The sequence below is a fragment of the Triturus cristatus genome, chromosome 6 (genome assembly GCF_964204655.1).
Source record: "Triturus cristatus chromosome 6, aTriCri1.1, whole genome shotgun sequence".
Taxonomy (NCBI): domain Eukaryota; kingdom Metazoa; phylum Chordata; class Amphibia; order Caudata; family Salamandridae; genus Triturus; species Triturus cristatus.
The window spans coordinates 913,881,284-913,902,304 of NC_140589.1; the positions used below are offsets into that span (position 1 = coordinate 913,881,284).

A 21,021-nucleotide genomic window follows, 5' to 3' on the forward strand; every position below is an offset into this window, starting at 1 on the left:
AGATTCATTCAAGCTGACATATTTACAGGGAGAACCCAGTCAAAGCTGAGTCAAGGGTCGACTAACTCCAAGAGCCAATGCACAACCTGAGCCTTGAAAATATTTGGTATGCAAATCATGCAACAAACATTTTAGAATGATATGGAGTCTTCAAAATTCAAAGTGTATATCTTTAGCATAATGAAGCATTTTACTTTGAGTACATATTATATACCTGCGTTGCGAGGTATTTATTAAAAGTACGTTTTTTAACATGCACCGAGAAATATTCTTGCCCCTTCCCTGAAGACAATTGTATTAATGTATTTATTTGAAACGTTTTATAAAGCGCTGGCTAGACCCTGAGGTATCAGAGCGCTTTACAGGCGATAGGACATTGTTTCAGCACATTGTTACATCAGTTGCAGTTACCAGTACATGCTTAGGAGAAAAACGTGAGCTTACACAATAATATAAGATATTAGCACATAGCTTATCCAAGACACACGTTTTATGGGGAGTGGAAGGTAGTGGGGGAAAGGTAAACAGGAAAGGGGAGAGCAGACAGTCAGGTAGACCTGAAGTAATTAATTAACTAAGCGGCAAATGTGTAACCTTTATAAAACTTATTACAGCTAGTGCAACATCAGAGGCTATTAAGTCAAACACTCAGCAGTTTTTGCACAATGCACCTGAACACAGGTATCTGAAGGTACCTCATACATCTGAATGCACAAAAAGAGCCTGTGAGAAATAAAGTACTTGTCTAGAATGACACAGTTTGGTGAAGCAGGGGAGCCGGGATTGAGCCCAGATTTTGAAATTTCACACTATGCAACTGAGTCACTAGAAGGGTATCTCTTTCCGACATAAAACGTTAAAGCTTTTGTCCTTACTTCTGGGAGGAGGAGCTTGGAGTGTGTGTCACAGGCAGAATCCATGTTTTACTTTTGGCAGTTTTACACTGCGCTAACTTTGCCCAAGGACATCACAACAGACACACACTAGGTTACACAACAGACGCACACTATGTTACACCTTTTTTTCTGGCAGAGGTAGTTGTGCCAAGATTCCAAGGAAGCTGGGCTGAGGTCGTGATTTAAACCTGGGGCTCCCGTTTTGCATGGTTGGCAGGTGTAGCCACTAAGCCACTTCGCCTCCTGTAAAAGCTCGTCTCGTTTTGGGCCAGAGTTTCAAGAGGTTCTGAAGCTGAGCCAGACACAGCCACCACACTCGTCCTTTCAGCGGCTCGCAAACCTCTATTCAAAATACGTGTTAATGAGCACCCCAATACCAAGTCTCAGCTTCAGGCTTAAAACAAACTTTATTTGATAAAGAGAAAAGATTTCTGCTTTTGCTTCCTCATTTCCAAAAATGATTCTTTCGAGCTCGAATTTCCTGTGAAACCTCTGAAGGACGGTAAAAAAAAAAGTGCTGCCCCTGACGTCACGCCACGTTATCAGGAGGGGTGCAGCGAATGACAGTCACATGCCATACACAGCGCTTTCAGGGCAGCAGTCATGAGTTAGGCACACTTTAGTTAGCTCACTCGAAAAACAAAACCGGAAAAGAAAGAAAGATAAAGAGAAGTGTCCTTGTCGCTAGCAGCAGAAGCACGCATTTTAGAATTGTTAAATAAGACACGCTGTACTAACCGCTAAATTTACAAAGCACTTCACACTCTTTCCGAGGCTGTGAAGCGCTCCAATTCGCAGCGGGCTCCTGGGCACCAGTTCAAAGTGCACGGTTCATGGGGCAAGGCGTGCAGTTTGGCCTACACGCGGGAGGATTTTACACTTTCTCTAATAAAAGTACAGCAGAACTGGTAGGAACGCATGGAAAGAAAGATATGCTGCAGAAAAGTGCAAGAATAGGCGCAGTTTGCATATTCCAATACCAGCCCTTTTTGGATATGGGTTTTGATAGAGCAGTGGTCAAACAGACCTATTACTAGTAGCAACATACATAGAGGAGGGTTTGGGTCTTCCTCTTTCAAACATTTTCTTTCTCTGTCCAGCTACCTTCCCCCAATGGCTTCACACTTGGCTAAGCCCAGTGGAATGTTTATCTCTCACCTAACGCTATTGGCTGCTTGAGTGAATAGTATTTGTGGAGCACAACAAATACCCAGAAATGCGTCCTGGAGCTTGAGGAGCCAGGTACACAGGCTGATTTAGGCAAAGAGCCAAGATTTCAACTTCTTGAGAAGATGCAGGTGGTTAGCAACACTCCTTATACTGGCAGATAGGGAGTTCCAAAGCTTGTGTGCAAGGTAGTAAAACTTTGAGACCTATATAAAACAAGCTGAAAAAACACAAGAAGCATGGCAGAAAAGATTGAAACTGGTTTATAAAGTAGACAGGCCATATATGGGATATATGCAGTGCCTTAAAGGACATTTTAAGTTTTGTTTACATAATGTACCTTGTTGAAATGTGTTTCCTTTAAATGTGTGTGCTTTTATGGCTCTTAGTTGCCGAAAAAGTTCTTTTGACTTGAGTCTTTGGATTTGAAGCCATAGGAGATCTCTTTAAGGTAACTCATTCTATAGGCACATGGAGGCAGGTCGAGTAGCAGTCAGGCAGCAGAATTTTGAAAGATCTGGAATTGCTGAAGGAGACCGGCTAATAGTTTAAAGGTACATAGATTTGCAGTAGTCCAGAAGCAAGGGAAGTGCGTGGACTATGGTCTTACGTGCTGTTAAAGGAGGACAGGGGATTACCTTACAGAGCATTTTAAGTAAAGAGAACAGACTGCTGCCAACTGACTGACAGGTGAGAAGAAGAAGAGTTTTTGATCATATACCATAGGGCAGAGTTCTGACTAAAGGAGAAGGAGTAGGACAGAGTTCTGCTGGCCACCAAGTTCAAGACCAAATTAATGCACTGTTGACGAACATAAGGAATGTTGTTTTTCTCCATTCAATGGAAGCAGTTGAGTTGCATCCAACTGGCAATCTCAGAAAAGCAATGGGGAAAATGTGTTTGAGTCAGAGCGATGTTACCAGATATTGAAAAACTTGTGCCATCTGCATATGACATAATGTGAAATATGTAAGATCTAACAAGAGTAGTCAGTCGGGGGATGCAAGACTTAACACAATATGGGGGGTAAGTAATAAACCTTGTTGAGCCCTGCAAGTTACCACTTTAGATGATGAGCGGAATTGGGTATTGAGATTGATTTGGATCAGGCTGATAAGAGGGAGCAGGATCAGTTGAAGACTAATTTACTTATGCACAGATTAAACAGATTAGATTTCAGAAGAGGATGTGATACAGTGTAAAAAGCAGCAGAGAGATACAGGAGTACTAAGATGACAAAACAGCCTTGGGCCACGATCCTCCCAGAGTCATCGATTACTGAGAGGAAAGCTGACTCGGTGCTGTGAGCTTTTCTGAAACCAGATTGCATCGATCAAGAAGAAACTGCAATTCAAGGAAATTAGATAGTAGCAAAATAATATGCTTTTCAATACATTTGGATGGAGAAGGAAGCAAAAAAAAAATAGGTAGATAATTGCTAAGAGTAGAAGGACAACCATGGTGAATCCAGGTGCCTTGAACTTTGGCAGAAAGCAAGGAAGAGTTGTACAAGATACGGAAATGAAAGAATAGGACATTAAGGAGGAAGTTAGTAGATCTGAGGGGGGCAGGGATCAAGAGGTGAGCCAGACTCAATGGACTGAAGAAGGGTGGGTAAATCCTACAAGTTCAGAGTATGGTAGACCACAACCATTGGCTGAACTTGAGAAATAATTTAAAAACAGAAGAGAATCAAGAGAATATTTGAGAGTGAAACCTGCTTGAGTTATGTCCCTTTTTTCTTTAAAACAAGACAGATTATCATAAAGAGTTGGAGATGCTATCAGTACAGGCAGTAGGATGGAGAAATCTTTTAAAGATTGACAAGATTTTCTAAGGGACGTTACCAACAGTCTCAATTGTATTTGCGAAATAGGTAGAGCATATCGAGCTCATCATATAGCTATTTCTTGAAAGCAGTACAATAAATGGCTTTGTCCTGCAGGTCACAGAATTGTTTCCAGGATCTCTTGGGAGGTTCACAATGGTCTATAGCCTCACCGAGGTACTCAATACCACAGAGAGGAGGGAACACGATGGTGCAAGCCATGACAACTGTGAGGAGCCAAGGAGTTACGCTGGTCAGTCATCCAATTCTTATTCTTTTTTTTTTTAAATCCATTTAGATTAGCGATGTTGCAACAAGGATAACAACATTCTACTGTCTTGTGCACACAACTTTTACACCATTAGACGAACCTGATGGCCTTGCATCCCTCCCTTACACCCAGACGGCCTCCATTTACTCTAGTACCCAGTCTCTGTAAATATCTTCAATATCGCTACTACACAGCATCAAGTCTGAGACCATGAAGTCCATTCTACTACGATTTCCAGCGATGCCAGATTTTTTCCCCATTTGTTGGAGCAGCCCCTTCCTTCATATACTACTTTTTCTGCTGGCATACCAATTCATGTCTTATTTCCAATTGTCAATATCTGGAGAGTCCCTGGCACTCCCACACTCTGGTGATGTTTCATTTTGCAACACTCAGAACAAGAATCGTCGAAGTTTTCTCGTATTTTCGGGCCTTCACCTCTCCCCAGACATTTAGCAGAACCATCCAGTCCTACTCTGCTCACCAGGGACATATAGTCTGTGAGCTCTGTCCAGTAAATCTTTTTCATGGGGAAGCCCACATGATGTTAAAAAAGGGTCACCACCTGCCCACAGCCCTTAAGCAAAGGTTCAATGTTTCCAATTATTAAAATTGGTTGCCCCTGCATTGGCGTCCTCCGAGGCACTGAGAGATTTTGGGTGCGATGTAGAGCTAAGACTGGGTTACATAACATTACCATGGGTGCTTTTAGCAAATGAGGACTTGAGTACAGGTGCAGAGGGTCTATAGAAAGCAAGAGAAATGGAGAATGGGATAGAAATTGTCCATTTAAGAGAGCTTCATGGGGAGAAAGCTTTGACGGCCTACACTTAAGAGAAGATTGGGTCCAACAAATCTCTTGCAAAGGGGTGTAGGGCAGTAACAGCAAGAGTTAGGTCAAGGGCATTAAAAACAGATTGAGTAACAGAGAAAGGCATTTTCTAAGTGGTAGTTTAGATCTCCGAAGATCATGAAATTAGCTGATTTCACAATGTATAAAGATAAAAAATTAAGTCAGAGCAGTTGAGAAATTTGCTCTAACGTCTGGAGGGCGATACATGAGCACACCTGAGATCGAGCTGCAGGGACTAAATTTGAGAGAAAATAAACAATCCCCAAAATGAAAATTAGAGAGGTCAAGGAGCGTACAAGAAAAATACAATCTGAAACCTATGGCAAGGCCACCTCATTTAATAGGGGGGTGATCTAAACATATTGCTGAATAACCAAGAGAATAGCTTGAGCAATAGGAGGAGCAGAGCTATCAGAAAAAGCAACGTCTCTTTAAAAATACTGTGTCAGGATTCTGTGATAATAACTAAGTCAAAAATATCATCAGTGTTTAGTAAAGGATCTAATATTTATTAAAAAAACATTTAACAAGTGGTTTAACACTAGGTTCCCCTACCTTAGGATAACGAGCTGAAGAGGAAGCATTTGAGGAGGAATGAGTGGCACACATTCTGTAAGTAATGGGTTTGGGGCTTTGGAATGAAAAACAGATGGGGGATTAACTAATGAGGACCTGAGTAGGGGGTAGGAAGCAGCTTGACTAGATATTGCCTTGGTTAAGGATGGCATCATGAGAATCCAAGGAATAGGATATACGAATGTGTCTAGTTGGATTAGACGATGCAGGCACGATCCTAACAGAGACAGGGTTGCATTTGGCGAGGGCATTGTGCAGTATGTCTCAAATCAACTACAAAGATTCAACGGTGTAGCGCTAAGAACAATAGAAAGAACTAAAGAACTGGTTTATTCAGTCTCTACTCCTGTTCTTGCACTGACTGGGCAGTGCAAATCATGTTTTACCTCATTAGGCCTGGCTTGGTGGTGCAGCTATTGCTAGATCTTATGCAATCACCAGAAAAAGAGCTTTAAGAATCACTATTGAGAGGGCTTTGGCTGTGCCCACAAGTTTGCTATCCTTAGTACATCATTTGATTGGGCAGAAGTTGTGCTCTTCTGCAGAACAAGTGCTTGCACTTCACTCCTATTTGCTCGTTGAGGGTTTCCCCTCACCTCAAAGAGTAATGAAGTAGTAATGCACTTCTTGACCTGCAGCATGAGTATTGTAGCGGCTACAAGCCCAGAGCTGCCTCAATTGCAGGAAGAATTCCCTGCCCTATAAGCTGTGCGTGCACACCAGTATTTCAGATAAGCCTCCAGTTTAACTTGTGGCCCCCCTTTGAACATTAAATGCATCATATTAAACATGTATTCATCCAAAAACCCTGGACTGCTGAGGCAGTCATATGCTCTCCTCTCAGGTCCTGAGATAAAAAAAAAACTGTCGGGTACCCTCTGTGGAGAGTTCCTGCTGCTTTTCAGGCTTAGAGAGGATGTCGCCTTATTTCCGTTAGGAGGGTGGTGTGAGGGAGAGTGTGCGCCAGCTACAGTGGGACAAGTACTGACCAGTGCTATTAATAGTGTCCACAGAGGTGTCTGGTGACACATCCCCGCCATTCTGCCCAAGATGATGCCTTCCCTTGTGCTGCAAGAATTGGACCTTTCAAGATGAAGAGGTGCGGATTGCCAGAGTGACTTCTCTTCACGAACGCCTTAAAGCCCACGGCTGGAAGTTCAGGGTCTGTGTGAGCCCACAGTATGCTTTCTGGAAGAATACAGAAACACAGAGTATCCGCTGGGCAAACTGTCGCCATGTGTATCCTAGGAACTACATGAAGCCACTCGCTCACTTCCGCAAACATCTTGGTAAAAAAGGAAGTACCATTTTATAACTTGGCTTTTGGGGACGAAAGCATCCTTCAGCAGATGTAGCAGCTGGACGCCCGCTGCTCTGGTAGTAGGAGTCCTTGTTCGCTGGGATTGTTAACGGGGTCGGGCACCGGTGGGCTGGATAGGGGTTTCCGTTTTAAAAGTTACTAGGCTGGATTTGGAAATGTATTCTTTAAAATATGGTATCAGAAAGTCCTTGTAATATGGCCGTTTCTATCAACTGCCAACTCCGAACGAAAAGTCTCATTTTAGAACACCAAGGGCAAGAGGGCCCCTTGCCCATGGTCACGCGCTGTCAGCTATGAACACTCCTGTGCATCAGGATTTAGCAAATAAAGGGGACTGTCCAAAGGTTAAGTAAAACCCTTCTCGCCATCATAGCCAAAGCAGGCAGGCGGGTGGGGGAGAGGTCACCTAGCAAGTGGACTGCTGTCCCAGAGATGGGCACGCAGGTTCAGGCACACTCGGTGCTAGGAGGACGGCAGCTAGGTGAGATCATCAAATTGAGGGGGCTTTGGAGCCTGGGTGCCGGCATCCACCCGCCCAGATTAGTGAAGCGGTGTAACTTTCCCGCATGGGGGTGAATAGTTCTTGGCACAACTTCACAGGCCCAACGGGTCCTTTGTTTCAGCAGACACTATCTGACCCAGGATAGCGTCTAGGGCTTTGGGATATAGATGGGGCCATCTATAACCAGCAGGGATGGTTCTCTTCCATCTAGTTGCAGGAAGCTCTAGACAGGAGAGGTTGCAGGTAAGACTTATAGCGGTTTTGGTGGGGGGCCCTGGCGGCGACGGTGAGCCACCTCCAGGGCTGTGGCGGAGTTACAGGGCGATCTGGAAGCAGGCCGGTACCAAGGGTACCTCTGCGCGGCACCATAGGGGGTGCCTGAGCCAAAACCGAGGAGTCTCAGGGGAGGGTCCCGGAAGCCGTGTCGGCGCCCCACTAGTCCTGCGGGCGGTTGTGGGCCTGAACAACCGGGGGGTTTGCTATGCGACGCTCCGCCCCGAGAGGGGGGGCGTGAGTAGAAGTTACCAACGGCACGTGATCCTAGAAAAGAATCACCTGGATGGCAGCAAAGGCGGGGTTCGCTCCAGCGCTGCACGGCTCATCAGGCGGGCAGGCGGCCCAGTTGGTTGCCTGCCCTTGGATCGCCCGTAAGATAACCCACCCATTACATATTGTAATATGTAATAAACATGCAGCAAATTTTACCCAACTCAGCAGTCTGTGTGTGTGTTATTTGGGTATGCATTTTGGGGGAGGGGGGACAGAGGGTTGCCCCTGGCAGTACTATGGTAGTAGGAGTCCTTGTTCGCTGGGATTGTTAACGGGGTCAGGCACCGGTGGGCTGGCTAGGGGTTTCCGTTTTAAAAGTTTCTAGGCTGGATTTGGAAATGTATTCTTTAAAATATGGTATCAGAAAGTCCTTGTAATATGGCTGTTTCTATCAACTGCCAACTCCGACCGAAAAGTCTCATTTTAGAACACCAGGTCACAACAACTTTCAGTTATTTTGTCATGCCCCGTAACAAATGAACTGCTTATCCATTCAATCTACTGTCTCTACCTCACCTCAGGGGAACCTTTCTTTTCCGCTCAGGGGCATCTACCTCCCACTCAGGAACGCATTCCCTCATAACGGGGACACGTATCCAGTCTCCCCCCTCTCAGAGGGGCACCTCCCTCACCTCTGGGACACTTTTCTTTCCCACTTGCGAACAGCTCACCTCAGGGTCACCCAGGGCTGCTCTACCCAGCCACGTGCCCGTTCTGCTAGCCAGACTCACTATTTCCCCCGAACCTTCCCCATCCCCTCACTGCTTAAGACATCTCCGTGCAGACAGATAAAGCTTAACCTGCAGTGAGTACTGTCCGAACACCACACATGCTCCCATGTAGGGTGGGAGATGCGATGTGACAATGATGCTGCCCCAAAGAGACTCCAGAGGACCCAACAGCCCACAACCTGCTCCATGCTCAAGCACATGCATCCAGTATACGTAGTACATGTGCAATGCATACACCATACTTACCCAACTTCAATTTAACAAGCACAGGTACTGCATACCCATAACATGCACACATACTTCATGCATGTCATTCATAAGTACCGGAAGGGGAGTATCCATTTAAATGCAAAGAGGAGGGGTGTGTCCTGAGTGCAAGGGGAAGGTTGGGTTTCTGAGGGCAGGGTAAGCAAACAGCCCATCTGAGGATAAGGAGGACAATGTATCCATCTGGGAGTAGAGTGATCAATGTGCCCATCTCAGGGCATGGTGAACTGTGTGCCTGTTGAGTTGTGGGGGTATTGATGTCCATGTGAGGGCTGTGTGAGGTGTGCCTGAATGACTGCAGTGGGAGGGGTGTGCCTGTTACTGCGCTGAGGGAGGGGTGTACCTGTATTAATGCAATGTGAGGGGTGTGCCTGTGTGAGTGCAGGGTGAGGTTACAAATGCAGAGTGAGGGGTGTATCTGTGTCAGTGCAGGCCTAAGTAGTAGTAGTAGTAGTAGTAGAAGAGTGTGCGTATATATACACACACACACACACACACACACACACACACACCCCACTCTCCCCCAGCCCCCCCACTCCTGAGGGTGCATGTGAGAGTTCATGGGAGAGTCTGTCCTTATGAGAGTTGTTCTATTGACAGGGCAGGGCAAGAGAGGTGCCTGTGTAAATACAAAGTGCCTGTGAAAGGGCCTGCCCTCTTGTGCCCGTGAGAGGACAGGGTGAAAGATGTGTCTGTGTGATGGCAGGGAAGCAAAGTGCATGATGAGTGTAGGATCAAGAGTGTGCCGGTGTGAGAGGTGTGCCTGTGTTAGTTCAAGGTGCCAGGTATGGCCATGTGAGTGTAGTGCAGAGGTCTTCAAACTGGGGGAGTTGGGCCCCCCAGGGACCCTTAAGTGATCTCAGGGAGGGCACCAGGCTCTGGCCAAGAGAAGCATCATGCTTTCTTTTAAGTGATAAAAAAATAAGCGGCGGTAAGACACTTTGTAATGGCCATCACCAACATCATTTACCATTTATATCCTGATTGCGAATGTGTGTAAAAGGGGTAATAGAACTTAACTGCAATGTTTAAATATGTCTAGACATTTGACAGAATAATTGTGAAAAATTGAGGGGGGCCCGATGATTTTTCTTTTTAACACGGGGAGCGGCATTAAGAAGTTTGAAGACTGTTGGTGTAAGTTGAGAGGTATGTCTGTGTGAGGGCCAAGAGAGAGGTGCGACCATGTGAGAGACGTGGGAACTGTGTGAGTGCAGGGGGAGTATTTTGGCCAAGTGTGCAGGGGGAGGGTTGTGCCCAAGTGAGTTCTTGAGGGCAGAGGTGTTGTGTGCCTTTCAGTGCTGGGTGAGAGTCATAACCGTTTTAGTGCTGAGTGGGTCCTTGACTACAGCACAACAAAGCCAGACATTTTGGCATTGCCAATGCTTATTTATAAATATTTGTGCATTCTAAATAGCACAGAGAAGTTACAGGGTACACTCAACTTCTGGCCTCCACATGTCGATGAAAACGTTGTAACCAAGTGGTGTAAAGAAGAAAGGGTCTAGTAGGGGTAAATGTGTGCAGAAGTAAACGTGTAAAGGAGAGCGGGAGTTTGAGGCCTAGTCCCTCTTCTATGACCAAAAATGGCCGTGGCCAAGCGTCCACGTGGATCCTGTACAGAAATGACCAGTGTGCCATCACAGTGACACAATTAGTAGTCACATCTTCCTTCGCAGCTTGAGACGGCTCCACGAAAGAAATATCATCACACAATCCAGTAGATCTTTTGATTCAGCACCTCTTAGAATTAAACATAAAACTACCCAGCCCAAGACGAAACAGAAACAGTTCTATGCGACAGCCCAAGACGAAACAGAAACAGTTCTATGCGACAGAATCCAGAAGATTCTAAGCATAAAGAGAAGCCTATCAAAACTCCTCCAATATAGTCACTGTCAGCTTACAAGATATGAGAGATTAATAAACAGCACGATTGCAGGTGCGCACTCAACGGCATTGAACTTTGCACCAGCCCGGCCCATCCTATGCATAAAACACACAAAATAAACTGAGTTGAAAGAAGTAAACATTGCATTACTGGCATCCAGTAAGGTGTACTTATAAAGGCATTTAAGTTAATGGGAAGCAAAGGCATGCTAGCATGCACTAGAGCGGGGAGCAAAGATGAAAATTGACCCAAGTGGGAAGGATGGACTTTTATGGTCTGGCTTGCTACTAGTGATGGTTTGACAATTTTTATGGTCTGGATTGACAGTGCAGCTTTCACCCGAAAATGATGCGAGTACCACTAGAGAGGGGAGTTGGCTCAGCCCACATGCAGTGAGCCAGGAGTACGTTTTGATTGGGCATAAGTTGTGTGCTTTCACAAAAAAGTGCTTTCCCACCACAAGCTGTGATCATTTTGTTTATTAATTCAGCTAGCTGACCTTAAATTTTCAGGGACATACACATGACATTGCAACGCTGTAAAAGAGTCTTAGATAACTAGATTATTTACGGTGTCTGTTTTTCTCTGGCAGCAGCACAGATGGGAGACGGACAGTTATTAACCAACCTGGATTTTGAGGTCTGGCTTGACAGCGCAACTGTCACCTGTCCTTTTAACCAACACCAATATTATTCTACAGTTCTTTGCTTCCACACAAACACACTTTACAATACAAAATTCCTTTAAATCCAGCCGTATTGGCATTGCCAATACTTGTGGAGTTTTGCACGACCAAGTTCAACTCTCTACAAGATTCTTCAATTTTCGAGACCACAAGTGCATGGACACAGAAGTAGTGTAGGGTGTAGGAGGGATTCATTTTTTAGAGCTTGACTCATTACAAACTTTTTAAAAGGAGAAGTATGATACAAAAAAAAAAAAGATAAAAACGTAAGTACACCACACTCTTCCGCTACCTTACTAAAGATAACTTGACACAAAGTTCCTAAAGTTCTTATGATCTAGCCACTTCCTGAACAAAAACATCAAAACACCACAGACTATGGGTTTGGCATGTGCACCAGCATTTCAACACTGTATCTCAAACCATTATTACCTCACTTCGTTGACTGTATTATTTAATCAATTTTGGAACACGAACCACTATGTTAGGCTGTGAAAACCCAGAATAGCATACACCTTATGAACCTCTCAGCTAAAAATGAATCATGGCCACCATCCCGAACTGCTAATGTCCGGCTGCTTAAACTACAATATTCCATTGGAGTTACCTTAATTACAAACCCTACTAAACCCACTCCAACCACCATGCAGCAACTGAGTCCTAAGCCATGAGGAAGGAGTTTCTAATTAAATCTAGGATCAGGCATTGTGTCAGAACTGGTATTAAAGAGTTATGTTGAATGTCACTGGCCAACAACAACAAGATTAGATTGGTAGTAGAAAAATAAGGTCTAAACTGTTGTTATACTGAAGAAGACTTACAACATCAGCATATCAAAACTCTAGCAAAAATTCTGTGTACTTGAATGCCACAGGTAAAATGGAATGTTTGCAGGAGTAGAATTACACTACTCCAGTTAATAAAAATATATCAAATTCAAAACACAAAAATAAAACACCTTAGAGTGGTAAGTCAATTAACAAGAGCTTCCTCGAAAGGAACACCAATCATACAGATTACACCTAGTGCTGCCATGGCATTATCAGATTTATATCCCTGGCCTAAAAAAACTGGGATTTATTTTTACAATGGTTAGGAGGACCGTTTGCCTAGACCGTTTAAGACCACCGGTCAACTTTTCAACTCTTAGCTCCCAAGTGGTGATTCTAGGATCCTTAATCAGGTGGGATTTCCAATTTAGTCTCTACCCCTGGACTTTTTTTTATTTAAGTTGCAGAGTGTGTTCTCGTTGCATCCCTTAAGCTGTCTTGAAACAATAAGCTTTTGAAAGCTCTCACAGGCCTGGAAACACAAACGACGGAATACCGGTAACTCAAGGACATGGGACATATTTTGACATATCTGACCATTCAGATCCCTCTATTTAATAATGTAGAATTTGTTTATAAGCTGCAGGGACACATCTAAGAAGATTCTGATCTTCACACAGATTCTGGCTCAACATGGCCACCTTTTAGTTAGATCTGCATACGGAGGACAATTTTGGGTGGGGAGGTGGAACTGGTGGGGGATACCATATAAGATTTAAAAAAATTCTCACCAAACTCTGTTACTTTATAAAAGAAGGTGGTTTAGAGACAGACCAACTCGATTGTGGCAAGACGTGGACCTGCTTGCAGTTTCAGAGTCACCACATATCATGCCACAGCAATCTTGGGAGCAGAAATGTATGGATTTCTGTGCCTACTAAAATCTAAGAACGAGTTACTGCTTGACGAGACACTGAACATGAAAACTGAGATCACGTCTATAGTAAGGTTTTTATTCCAAACTTTCTGAATTAAGAAGTGCTGATATACGTACTTCCACCAATTACCTTTTCCTTGACTTCTTGAACTATTGTAAAGATTTTATCTTCTGATCCGTGTCCCTAGTAATTATTACAGTGAAATATTGTAATGGACTCTTCAACAAAACTTACACTGAATAATATGATTGGCCGAAAATATAAGCAGGCACTTTAAAAAAAATCTGCAGGAGTGTAGAAAGCGCGGGGCTGAAATTCTTGATGGGGTCAATGACTCAACAAATTAATTTCTTAGAGAAATGTGGGGCCTAAGCTGATGTTGCCATTATGTAACCTGACTGCACCATAAAAATAATACCAGTTGCACCAAAAATCACAAACACACAGGAACTTAGACCCTTCTCAAGGTTCACTCTTTTCCCACAATTTCTTGTTATGTTCCCGGAAAATACCATTTTATTATTAATATATCTATGCAATTGTTAGCCATCTAGTTGCACAATTTAACTGAACTTGGTGTGGTGTGGCAAGCTGTGCAGTTTCAGATCAGGAAACTGTGATTCCATCGCCTAAAGTCATTCAAAGTACAAACATCAACCACAACACCAGAAGACACCCAACCGGTCAAAAAGTACGCAACGGGCAATCTCTATTACATTTTAATATTTTCCATTTCACAAATATAGAAGTTGTAGTAAGAAACGGACATATTTTCTTACTAAAGTTTGTACTAAGTTATAATAAGATTTTGGAAGAACGATCCAGCCAGCACATGTATTTCAATCATCCAAGATTTACAGACGCGATCACTCTTGCCTTCAACATAGGTATGTGTTTTTCAAGATTTTGCGGAGAAAAACTTTTTTGAAATACCTCTCTGGAGTTCAGGGAGTGTTATACAATCAAGTTTGAACAAATACCTTTAGAGGTAACCTGTATTATGTAATTTATGTAAATGCTGGTGCCATTCTTAAAAGGTTTGATCGTTTTTAGAGAGGAGGTGTAATTGCAATATTTGAAAAGTTTTTTGGCCCCAATTTGCTAATGATTTTCCATTGCTTGAGTCTTTTTCAGCAAAAGCCTTAGTGAAGTCAGGTCCAGTGAGGTTACTGAACCGTTTCCCATTGAGGTATGTGTGGTATATCCATATTAATTCCAAATAGAGTTATATTTATAATATGTCACTTTTTCCGGATGATTGTGATAAAAAATAAGGTTGTAACAAAAATGTAATACACATTAGCCATATTTTGATAACCTCAAGAGAGGCGTGGATAAAGCAGACGAGTGAGACTGCTTCAATGTGTGAAACTCACACCCAAAGAGGGAGAAACGAGGTACTCTGGCATTGCGTAGTGATTGATAAAGTCACTTATGAAATTAATAAACACCTTTAGACCGATTCATAGAAGGACCAGAGGCTTATGGATTCACAGAAATAAACGATCGCCAGGGAAACGATCGGCGGTCATGCTCACTTCACTCCTCCAGCCCCTCAGGTCAGTCTCCATTTTAGGAGGGGGGGGGGGGGTAATCATTTGCTAGAGTTAGGGGAGACTCGCCCCTTCCCTTGCCAATTTACATAGATGCATATTTACCCCGTCACATACGGTACCTTTACTCAAACGTGGACTTTCAACTAAAGTCATCTCCTTAGTAGTGATTTCTAGACCACCATTTCTTGGGCAACATGGAAACTACAAATCCCACATTTCAACACGCAGCTGGTTGGTTGAAAGGATAGGATAACCTTATGACACTTGAACTGCGACCTTTCCGCAATTGTGGAGTTATTGCCTCACCTGCAATGTCCCATAGCTGCAGACGCACCATGGTCCTGCTGTCCCAGCTGATCACCTTCAGGGCGAAGTCGACGCCAATGGTAGCGCGGTAGTGCTGCGAGAAGAGCTGGTGCACGTAGCGCTTTATGATGCTGGTCTTGCCTACGCCCAGCTCTCCGATCACCAGCACCTTGAACAAGTACTCGCGGCGCTCCGGGGGCATCGGGGTACCCCCAGCAAACTCGTCCCCGCTGCCCGAGGCGGACATGCCCGCTGCAAGCCGTCCCCGGGGGGCGGCGGCAAAGGAGGAAGCGGAGAGCAGGGTGAAAGGGTGCCAAGAATAAGCAAGTACTTGATATCACACCCAGATGAATTGAGGTAGTGCCCGTGTGGTCTTTCTACACCCCCGCCGCCTCCAAGGTTCCAGAGCCCTCGGTAGTAAATGTCCAAGTGAAACTTCACGTCTGCCTCTTCCTGACCCTCCCATCTCTTCTTCGGAACCAACCAACCGCTGTCACAAGGCACAGGGGCGGTCTCAAGCACCGGAGGTAGGCGGGCTGCAAGCCTACAGGCCCAGGGGGTGGAGCGAGGTGCTGCAAGCCCCGCCTCCGTCTCGGGGACGTCACTCTTACATCAAGCAACATACCAAAAGCTGAGAGCTGACTATTTCAGTCCTTTGTAATATTTTTATTAGCTTTTTTTTGCCCGAAATAAAAACGATGCATGCAAAAGCTTGCCTGAGAACCAAAAACTAGAGATGACCTTTAGAGGGCAAACGTCCAAGCTAACATGGAAGGGTAAAAACTGTTCATTTTTATTCAGCGTAGCCTTTTTCTGGCATTATTAGGTTGGGGTACGCTGTTTCTGTCTAAGTCAATGTTTTTCCACTACATACAGTGCTGCAAGAATCTCACGATTCAGGAACTTTAGTTTTATGTATTTGATTAATTTTTGTGTGATTTCATATAGCGTAGGGACATCAGAGGTCTTTGCAAAGTATAGTTAGAACACTCGACTGAAAAATAAATTTGAGATGCATTGTATGAAAAGTGTGAAAAAGACATTCGCGAGTGAGTGTGAGATCATAGATTTAGCCAAATTGTCTTTCAAAACGAAGAGCCAATAGTTTCCTATTAAAATTGCAATAGGGGACATACAGAGGATGGAAGAAGGGAGTTCCAGATTCTTTTTGCGCTTCCTGAGAATGACTGGTTCATGTATAGTTCTCGTTTGAAGATTGGAGGCAGGGGCATAGCATAAAGGGTGGTGGGAGGGAGGTGTTGAGGTGTTACACCCCCATAACAAATGGCTTCTGTAGTAAATAGTTAGGTGCAAGTGCTTTCAGTTGAGTAAGGTGAAGTGTCTGTTGGATTTCACCTGGGACTTTTACATGCCCACACTGACAAAAGCACACACACTCCCATCTATGTTTTGAAGGACTTAAAAAATATTGATTAGTTTGAAAAAGATTGCATTTTAAGAACCACTAAACATCTTCACTCCTCTCCCTTTCCACTGCCACTTAAGCCCCCTCATGTCGAGCTTCCCATATAATGTGCTTTAACAAGATGTACAAGCGTGATTGTTGGGAAATCAGAAGCTCACTCCTCCCCCACCCCCCCAGATATACTGACCAAGCTACGCCCTTGATTGGAGACCCCAGGAAAAGGTATTCTGTGTTTCTTGAACTCCGGTTTATGCCTGAGATTTTTTCAATTTTCACTTGTGTAGATGGGTGAAGAGGAAAGCAGGACATTTGTGTGTGGTGCACCTAGTTTTAAATTGTGTTCATGCCTCAATAGGAAGCCATTGGAGGGATAGCAGGATAAATGTGATGTCGTCAAACTTCTTGTGTCCTGTAAGAAAGTTGGCTGCAGCATGCAGAACTGCTCTGAGCGGGGAATACGTGACGTGCATACTTTTATCAAGTCTAGTTTAGAGATAATCAGCGCCTGAACAACTGATTGTAAGTCCTGCTCCAGAGTGAGCTGCCAAATCCCCCAGAGCAGCATTAGTTGGAACCTGTCATATTTGGCCATGGCCCCGGCAGAACTCTGGAGGTTGACCCAATTGTTGAGTATGAATCCAAGTGACCTGGTGTCCTGAACAATGAAGGTTTGACAGTTCAGGACCAAGAGGGATTCTATCCATTCTTAAACAGGTCGGTTGGATTTTTTCAAGATATAAAAATGAATTGTTTTTGCAGAGTAAAGTTTGAGGTGGTGAGTTGACATTCATGTTTCAATTCTTGCCACGGTGTTGGAAAGAAAGGTAATAATGACTGGGGATTAAAACATCAAGTAGATTTGGGTATTATCAGATATAGGTGAAAGAGTATCCCAGAGTTTCTAAGGGTCTCACAAAGGGGCTCAATATAGACGATAAATAGGGTTAGTGAGAGGATCGCTCCTTAGGGAACCCCTTCTTTCAGGCTGACTGTATTTGAGACAGAGTTCTCAATTTTCACTCTTTGTGAACGGTTCATTAGATAGGAGGTAAACACATGAAAAACTACCCTTTCAGTGCCCACACTTGAATCTCCTTATGCCAGTAAAGATCCTTGAGAGGCATTTGAATATTGCTCTCACGGAGTATTGTGATCAAAATGGGATTTTGGCTGGAGCTCAGTTTGGCTTTAGGAAGGGTCATAGCACTGAGTCAGGACTGGTAGTGGCCACTGAAGTAATTCGTCATATCATGGACAATGGAGGAAAGGCTGCGCTGGTACTTCTGGACCTATCTGCAGCCTTCTACACTATGAATTATGCGGTCCTGAAGGAATGTCTTGATGAGATTGGGATCAACGGCTCTGTCTACAATCTCCTCTGGTCATACCTCACTGGCAGGGAACAATCGGTCACTTTTGGGGAGTTCACTTCTTTTTCTCCTTGCCCTGCGGCATCCCGCAAGGGTCATCGCTGAGCCCTAGGCTTTTCAATATTTATGTGGCTCCCTAACCAAGCTGATCTAGTCCTTCAGATTCTCAACCATCTCTTATGCTAATGACATACAAATCATATTGTCAATCAAAAGTAAAGTGGAAGAGGTGACACACCGTTTTAACAACTGCATGAGATCAATAGGCAGTTGGATGAGTAGTCACTGCCTGAAGCTGAATTTCGAGTAAAAAGAGGTGCTCCTTCTTGGAAAGGACACCTCTTTCTGGAACAGAGCTTGGTGACCACATTCGTTGGGCTTTCTCACCACGCTTGTACCCAAAGTAAGGAATCTGAGGGCAATCGCTGACTAACAACTCTCTTTCACAGACCGGATTAACAAATTTACCTCATCCTGTTTATTCCTGCTAAAAGGCCGAAGAAAATGTTTTCTTTCATTCAATTTGAGCTGTAGAAGGTAGTCCTAATTTTTCTAGTCTTGTCAAGACTTGCTTATTGTAATGCCCTTTATTTGGCCATTCAACAAGGCCCCTTAAATTGACGGCAGAGGCTACTAAATTCAGCAGCAAGGCTTCTCAGGAAGAGTCCAAAATGCCACTCAGTCTCCAAGGCATTAGAGGGGCTTCATTGGCTCCCAGTAAGAAAAGAGAGCGTCCTTTAAACCACTATGTACAGTGTACAAAGCTTTCCCTGATACTGGCAGGAGTACTTAAAGGATTTTTTTTCATGGTATACCCTAAGCAGAAGTCTGCATTCTGAAACATCTAAAAAGATGATCGTCCTCAAAACCAAAAACGTTTCTTGGGGTGGGAGGAGTTTTGTCTGTTCCTCCTGCCTACTTTGGAATTGGCTCTGTAGGCATCTAAGAAGTTAGCCAAATTTGAGCATCTTCAGGAAACACCTCAGAACCTGGCTTTCGTGCACTGCTATTTAATTCAGTTTCTTCTCTCTTCATCACATTGCAGTTCTTTATGGACATTAGCGCTATGATGCCCTTGGCATACTTTGCGCTTTATAAATCATTATCAATTTCAACTAAATTTGCAGGATGCTGATCAAAGCATGTGGGTGACTGTACCAAAGGCAGCTGAGAGATCGCAGAGAACAATAAGACATGGATTTCCAGTGTCAAGAATGAGGAGTGAATCATCAACGATCTGGAGAATTCCTGTCATGGTGCTGTAACCATGACTGATGCCAGATTGTAGAGTGTCTAGGATGTTATTTACATGAATCTGAGATGACATTTGGTAGGATATGCAACCTTCGATCACCTTACCTAAGAATGGAAAGGTGGAGCCTAGACAAAAGTTGTTTAGGTCATCTGGGCCCAGTGGTTGTTTTTTTTAAGAAAATAGATTTGGCCAACTTTTAGAGAACCTGGCAATGTACCTTGTTCGAGAGAAGAATTGAACAGAATGGATAAAATGGGAGGAGATGTTTAGAGGTCTTTGCTGATAGAACCAGCAACAGTGTCAGAAAGGTGGTGTTATGTTTCCAACTTAAATATGGTCTCCATTAGTTCTGACTTTGAAACTGGGGTGAAAGAGACCAGGACCACTGCACTTTTTTAAGTTTAATTATCCTCAGCTATTTTGTCAGAAGTGTCCATCAGAGAAATGTGTATGGACTTGTTAGACCTGCCATCTTTTGGCGTGACTTCCCCAGTCTTTTTTGCTTCTGACCTCCTGTTTTTAACTTTGTGCTGCATTTAGTTTTTGCTGGTTTTCAGACTCTGGGCACCTTACCACTTCTGATCAGTGTTAAAGTGCAAGTGCTCCCTGTGTAAAATGTATTGGTGATTGATTTATCCATGATTGGCATATTTGATTTACTAGTGAGTCCCTAGTAAAGTGCACCAGGTGTGCCCAGAGCTTGTAAATCAAATGCTGTTAGTAGGCCTGGAAACATATCTCAGACCTGCCATTGCAATGTCTGTGTGTGCATGTAAATCACTCCTAAGGTAGGCCCAAGGCAGCCCCATGGGCAGGGTGCAGTTTATTTAAAAGGTATGACATGTACTGGTGTGTTTTATATGTCATAATAGTGGAACACTGCTAATTTGGTGTTTGACCATTGCAAGGACTGTTTCTCCCAGAGGGTAACATGGGGATTGTCTTGAAATGGCTTCTTACTGTAGATAGAGATTTGGAGGTTGCGGTCTCTAAACTCACACTTTAAAAATACATCTTTTGGTGAAGCTGTTTTTTAAATTGAGTGTTTGAAAATGCCATTTTTAGAAAGTGGGCTTTTTCTTGCTTAACTATTCTGTGCCTCTGCCTGTCTGTAAAATACACATCTGGGTTAGCTGACAGTTGGGCTCTTGTGCCCCAAGAATTACAGACCTATCTTCCTGCTGCTTTACCCAATAAAGATCATAGAGCGGGTGGTCAGTAAAGTACTCTCCCAGTTCTTGGAAACTAACGATATATTGGAGGATGTGCAATTTGGCTTCCGTCCAGGGCATGGTACGGAGACTGCTCTGGTAACCATGTTGGACGACCTTCGAATGCGGACGGACAGGGGGCAGTCAGCAATACTGATTCTGCTTGACCTGTCCGCCACTTTCGACACGGTTAACCATGAGATACTTCTGGCCAGGCTCAAGGACGTAGGGATAGTGGGTACAGCATGGAAATGGTTTCAATCATACCTCTCCAAGAGGCGACAGGCAGTGGCTCTCTCACATTTCCAATCTGAGTTCACTAACAACCCATACGGTGTTCCTCAGGGATCTGCTATCAGCCCAATACTATTTAACATATATTTGAGACCATTGCTAGCTGACATTAAAGCTCATAACGTTAGCCTTATTAATTATGCTGATGACACGCAGTTCATCATGCCATAGGAGGAAGACCATTTCACCTCACTGGAAGATTTCCACACCTGCATGAAGGATTCCTCTGGCTGGCTGAGAGAAAACTCTCTTCATTTCAATGCAGATAAGACAGATCTTGTGCTGCGCAGCAGGTAAAGTCCCTCGTCTACTACCAGATTAATTCTGGCCTATAACGACCGATACTCCACTAAGATCT

General features: G+C 43.9%; 1 protein-coding gene across 1 annotated transcript in view; it reads right to left on the minus strand.

The window, feature by feature from the left end:
• The window catches only part of RAB32 (RAB32, member RAS oncogene family), a 138,885-nt gene extending 123,297 nt beyond the window's left edge, over nucleotides 1–15,588 (minus strand). The window contains exon 1 of the mRNA XM_085611587.1: nucleotides 15,108–15,588. Within this exon, the coding sequence (XP_085467713.1) occupies nucleotides 15,108–15,354 (247 nt within the window). The 5' untranslated portion in view covers nucleotides 15,355–15,588. The remainder of the gene's footprint in view (nucleotides 1–15,107) is intronic.
• Between the last annotated feature and the right edge of the window lie 5,433 nt (nucleotides 15,589–21,021).